Here is a 3,707-nt window from a genome sequence, read left to right on the forward strand (position 1 = left end):
GCTTTTTTCTTTTTGCTTATGTGGTGCTGAGGAATCGAACCCAGGGCCTCATGCATGCAAGGCAAACACTCTACCACTGAGCCACCTTCCCAGCCCTGTCATTATATTTTAAAAGATAGTCTCTACCTTAAGATCAGATAAGCATACTCATCTTTCTTTTCCAGATATTTTATTTTATTTTTTAATGATTATGTCTTTAATCTCTGTGAAAGTGATTTGGCTGGGTGATGGGGAGAAGAGTTAATTTCACTTTCTTTGCTGGTGTGGCTAATTGTTCCCAAACTGTCAAGTAATCTTTTCCTACCTGCTAATTTAAAAGTGACCTTTAACTGGGTACTGGTACCTCATACCTTTAATCCTAACTATGCAGGAGGCTCAGAGTGGAGGATCCTAATGTAAAGCCACAGGAAAGTTTGAGAGACTTTTATCTCCAATAAACTACCAAAAAGCGTGAAATGGAGCTGTGACTCAAGTCCAAACTCTGGTACTATCACGCATGCACACACACACACACACACACACACACACACACACACACACACACAAAGTAACCTTCAGCTAAGAATGGTGGGACATAACCTGTAATCCAGAACTCAGGAGGCTCACACCATAAAATGTATGTTTTTGACCAGCTTCAACTACATAATGATAACCTTTCTCAAACAAACAAACAAATAAATAAATGCCAAAACAAAAAAGGGGACTAATCTTTTTAGAATCCTAAATGTATACAGATCCATTTGACTGTTTTTTTAGCCCTTTGTACATGAGTGTGCTTTTCTCAAGAGTAATGCGCATCTGCTAAGGTTACTAACTGCACAACTGATGCTGTTTTAAGGCTGTGCAAGACATTAAAAAAGAATGGGCCAAACCCACACCAGCCCAGAGGGAGGAATTAGAGGCTCTCCAAAAGGAAGACAATCAAACAAAGGTGAGTCAAAAATGGTACCAAGAGATGTTCTTTGGAAGGGAGTTCAAGAAACAGATTAGAATTGAACTATTTCTATAATTTATAAACCTACCCACTACCAAAAGTGAAGCTTGCTTTAAAAGTGAGAATACCTTCATTGATTTTTCTGAATCTAGAATTAATAAAAGGTTATTATTGAAAGATTTTTTAAAAAAATAGTATATTGTGAGTCCTTTGCCAAGTCAATTAATATAGATCCTTCACATCATTTTTAATGACTCCAGAGTATTCACTATTAAGGATGTTATCATTTAACTAGCTGATTTCCTATCATTGTACGTTAGGTTGCTTCTAGCTTTTGCTGCTATAAATCATTTTGGCAGCAAGAGGCATGAGGCCCAGGCCTGTTTCTAGTTTATACTTTCTGTATTCTTGGCACCTACTATAGGAGCTGGTGGAGCTCCCAGAGCACTAAGGCCTCTGTCTTTAAGTGTTATGTTAGGATATGTTTCAAAATGTTCATTGGTAAAGCTTCCAGGAGATGTCTATGGAGCCACACATCTCCTGCTCCCAAGTGACCATGGGCGTCTGGCAGACAAGACATCCAAACAGCAGATACAGCCTCTGATTAATTGGGCTGTCCTTTTTCATTCTTTAGACTTTACCAGTGTTTGCAACACAACACTGGTTTTGAGCAAAATGTAATAACAATTTAGAGGTTCATTCATACTTAGGATGATACAGTAGTTCTTCAAAGAATTAGATCTTTGAAATTTTTATTGACAGGCTGCAGAGAGATATCAAGAAGAGAACGACACCTAGAGCTATGACTTAGTGTCTTCCCCTTGTTATATTGTACCTTAGCTTTGTCCTAGAAATGTTGGGGCTCAATTTCTATGTGTTTGTAAATGTAGGTGTGTATGTATGTGTGTATGTAGAGAGGCTTGACCTTAGGGCTTCTTGATTAGCTTTTTTTGCTCTTGCTTGGCACTCTACCACTTGAGTCACACCTCTAGTCTAGCATTTTGCTGGTTAATTCGAGTGGGGGGTCTCACGGACCAGGCTAGCTTAAAACCACAATCATCTGAGTATCAGCCTTCTCTATAGCTAGGCACCTGGGTTTGTTTATAAATTTTGATAAATACAGATTCCATTTTTTATAGATAGACTAGGGTTGCCACCTTGGGTACCAAAACAGGTAGTGTAGATCACACCCAATCTACATGTATACATGATCTAACTTCTTAATTTAGTAAGAATATTGCTCTCAATTCATTGCCATTTCCAAAGTCTGTCTGACCATTAATGCCCCCAATTCTATAAAGCATTCTAAAAACCTCCTTTTCTTCTGTGTGTTCTATGAGAATGACATCAGCATGTCACCTGAGTTTTTCAGCTGCATCATGTGATCTTTTGCTTCTTCCTACCACCCATTCTGGCAGTTTTTAGAGCTGTCCCGGGATGTCCAGCATTATGGATGCATGCAACTGGATCCTTGTACCTGTGACTCTCCAGAACCCGGCTGTGGGGTGGTTCTTTCTGTCGGTAATAACGCCATCAGCTGCTGCATAACCCTGCCTGACAACCAGACCCAGGAAGTCCTTTTCCAGATGAACAGGGTGAAGTGCTGGCAGGTTACTTTCCTGGTGAGTACCTGATACCTTGCTTTGCCCATGGTTTGAAAATCCTGGTTTTGGATTGACAAGAGTCAGCCAGGGAGAAAAGTTTCCCATTTGATGAGCACTGCTAATGGAGAGTGGTAAATATCACAGGTGCTAAAGCCAGGTGATTGTCCAGTCAGGTTATTGTCCATCCAGAGCAAGAGAGATACTCATCTTCCCACCTTCCAAGAGCTGCTTCCCTATTGCTTTAAGTGAGGTCAGAGTAGTCCCTGTTCATGGTGATCAGGGCTGCCATTGACTGAGTACTTAGTATATACTTTTAGTGCTTCTGAGACCTGTATACTGAAGATTGGCCCTACTGGAGGAGCCCCTGCCTGGGGCTCACATTGCCATCTTCTTTCTTTGTGTGTTTGTGTGCTGGTCCAACATTAGTGTTCTACCACTTGAACCACAGCTCCACTCCCAGCTTTCTTGGTAGTTAATTGGAGAGAGTCAGCTTAGGCTGGCTTCAGATCTCAACCTCCTGAGTAGCAAGGATTACAGATGTGAGGCCACCAGTGCCCAGCAACACAGCCATCTTCTAAGACATCCAGGGGCTCTCACACCAGCTTGTGCTTCTTCCTCCTAAATTGTCTCTCTTGGCAAATGGGACTTCCATCAACTCCCACTGAAGGACATGGGATTGTTTTCAGTTCTCAGCTGTGAGTGTGACTCCTATGAACATTCGTGGTCTGGCTTTTGTCCGAGCACAAGTCTTCACTGCAACAAATGCCCAGGAGTGTAATTGCTGGATCATAAGGCAATTGTAGTTTAGGTTTTTAAGTAATTGCTTAACTTAGCTGGGCATTGGTGGCACATGCCTATAATGTAAGCAACTCAGAGGCTGGGTCCCAGCAGAAAAGCTTACAAGACTCCACTCCAATTAACCCACAAAATACTGGACTGGAGGCCTGGCTTAATTGGTAGAGAATCAGTTCTGAGAAATAAATCTGTGTGAGAGCATGGGGTCTGAGTTCAAGCCCTGCTACTGGCAGAGAAGAAGAGAGGAGATGAGAGGAGAGGAGAGAAGAATGGAGGAGAGGAGAGAGAATGAAGAAAGAAAGGAGAAAAAGAAAAGAAGGAAGGAAGGGAAGGAGAGAAGGAGGGAAGGAGGGAGGGAGGAAGGGAGGGAGGGA

General features: G+C 41.9%; 1 protein-coding gene across 1 annotated transcript in view; it reads left to right on the forward strand.

The window, feature by feature from the left end:
• Positions 1 to 3,707, forward strand: part of Snx31 (sorting nexin 31) — a 60,313-nt gene that overhangs the window by 30,433 nt on the left and 26,173 nt on the right. The window contains exons 6-7 of the mRNA XM_013012390.1: positions 839 to 931; positions 2,353 to 2,556. Of these exons, the coding sequence (XP_012867844.1) occupies positions 839 to 931; positions 2,353 to 2,556 (297 nt within the window). The remainder of the gene's footprint in view (positions 1 to 838; positions 932 to 2,352; positions 2,557 to 3,707) is intronic.

Source organism: Dipodomys ordii, unplaced genomic scaffold (genome assembly GCF_000151885.1).
Source record: "Dipodomys ordii isolate 6190 unplaced genomic scaffold, Dord_2.0 Scaffold17, whole genome shotgun sequence".
Taxonomy (NCBI): Eukaryota; Metazoa; Chordata; class Mammalia; order Rodentia; family Heteromyidae; genus Dipodomys; species Dipodomys ordii.